Raw genomic sequence first — 1,939 nt, forward strand, 5'->3', positions numbered from 1 at the left:
ATCTTTTTTCCCCACATTCTCTTTCAAAAAAAAAAAGAAGTTAGGCAAGTAAATATGGTGATTTCAGGAAAACAAGTGCTGTTGTGTGACTTTTTTTTTTCTTGGTGGGGACCAAAAAAAAAATTAAGGCCTTTTTAAAATCCCTTCTAAGCACGTCCTATAATTTTAGAAGACAGAACACTAAAAACAGGATATGTAGCTCTTTTGAAGCTCTTGTGGAATCACTGTAGATTTTTTTTTTTATAGTATTTAAGCTGATGGTGGTGGTGTACAGAAGAGCTTTTTCCCTTTGATCTACTGAATGTTCTATAAGACCAAATCTTCCAGTTTTCCAAAAACGTAAGATAGTGCTGGTAATTCCTACTTTTTAAGTGAAATGGAGACTAGAGTTTTAGAGAACTTGGCTAAATTTTTGTGCAAGCTGACAAACTTGGCTACTTTAAATAGAGAGAGTGCATTGATGTCAGGCTAGCATTTTGCACATAGCAATTACTACTGCTGCTGGGATACCTTTTGAGACCATTATTGAAAATGGCCAATTCAATCTCTGTATATAAGCCTCAGTGAGGGGAGAAAGTAAGATGTACATTTTTTTTGGCAGTTGGGCATGCATGCTTCTCAAGTTTTTGCCTATTTGGATGTTGTTAACATTCAAGTTTATTAGCAAAGTTCAATTTTTGACTGCATTTTATACCTATTATATGAGATTTTTCCACAGACGAAATGCAATAATAAATAATTGCAATATGCTACTGTGGGCATCTAAAATATTAATTTGGAGTGGGTAGGAAAACTCAACTGCTCTTAAATTGCTCTAGTAAGCTGGCATAATTCAGGCCATCAATTTTTGTTGTTTAACTTTTTTTAAGTATTTAAAGCAAAAGTAGCTAAGAGCATGTTTTTTTTTCATGGTAAATCACTTTTTTTTATGCTAAGCTATACTAAACAATGCTGTCCTTAAAAATTTGCATGTGAATATATTCAACAATAATACATTTCAAGTTTTCCTTAACTTTTCAGCTTTTAAAAGAAGCTACTGAGTCCAGGCATAAATGTGAGCAGATGAAGCAGCAGGAAGCCCAGCTAAAACAGCAGGTAACTTCAAAACGTTGTGCTTTTCAGTATGGATGTTTTATACTACAATTATCAAGAAGGGTCTGCCAGAAATCTGAAAATGGATGCTGTACTAAACAGCTGGAAATTAAACCACTGTCATTGGAAACATTCCATTTGTTTGAAATATAATAGATAGCATTTTTTCCTATGGGTAGTTTGTTTAGCAGTCTTATACCTTATGAACCACTTTTAATGGCAAGATTGTGTGAAAGTCTAAGGATGTGCGATTCAGTCTATGGTCTCTCTCCGCCTGTTACATAACATGTTCTGTTTTTCTTGAAGTTGAGTCTCCTCCTCCTCAAGATGTCACTACCCTTTTTCTGTTTAGGATCATGCAGCCCTTTCTGACTTTAATATAAGCAGGGTCCCTTTTTCCATGATGATTTTGCTGCCTAATCTTACTGTTTTTGTCTACAGGGAGATGGAAGGGTACAGGTTTCCCTCACTTTATCCAGGCTCTGTATGTGCAAATTTGCTCTTATGTGATGACCCTTTTTATACCAAAAATTCATTATACACAAGGTAAATTCACTCTGAACAGTGTGGTGGAAGCCCACAGTCAGCTGCTTTGTGTGGTGCATTGTGGGAGTGATGTGTGCACCAAAATATAGTCTCCTGTGTGGATCTGTGTTCCTCACTCGTTGTCTGCGACGCGTGTTTCTGTAGTTGCCATTCCCTTTATGGCTTCTAAGCGTCCCACTAGCTTATCTCCTACCCCTCTCTGCTGTTGATGAGTACCAAAATTGTCTTGTAAAAGTAGTAGAAATGGGTTGGGGTCAGTACAGCCGAGGTCTTGGAACATATCCCTATTTGTTACATTGTA

The 1,939-nt window shown here is 36.6% G+C and overlaps 1 protein-coding gene across 1 annotated transcript in view; it reads left to right on the forward strand.

The window, feature by feature from the left end:
* TXLNG (taxilin gamma) overlaps nt 1–1,939 on the forward strand; it is a 63,545-nt gene that overhangs the window by 49,059 nt on the left and 12,547 nt on the right. Inside the window, exon 7 of the mRNA XM_019524648.1 lies at nt 1,021–1,095. Within this exon, the coding sequence (XP_019380193.1) occupies nt 1,021–1,095 (75 nt within the window). The remainder of the gene's footprint in view (nt 1–1,020; nt 1,096–1,939) is intronic.

Source organism: Gavialis gangeticus, unplaced genomic scaffold, assembly GCF_001723915.1.
Source record: "Gavialis gangeticus isolate Ggan-Ray unplaced genomic scaffold, GavGan_comp1, whole genome shotgun sequence".
Classification (NCBI taxonomy): Eukaryota; Metazoa; Chordata; order Crocodylia; family Gavialidae; genus Gavialis; species Gavialis gangeticus.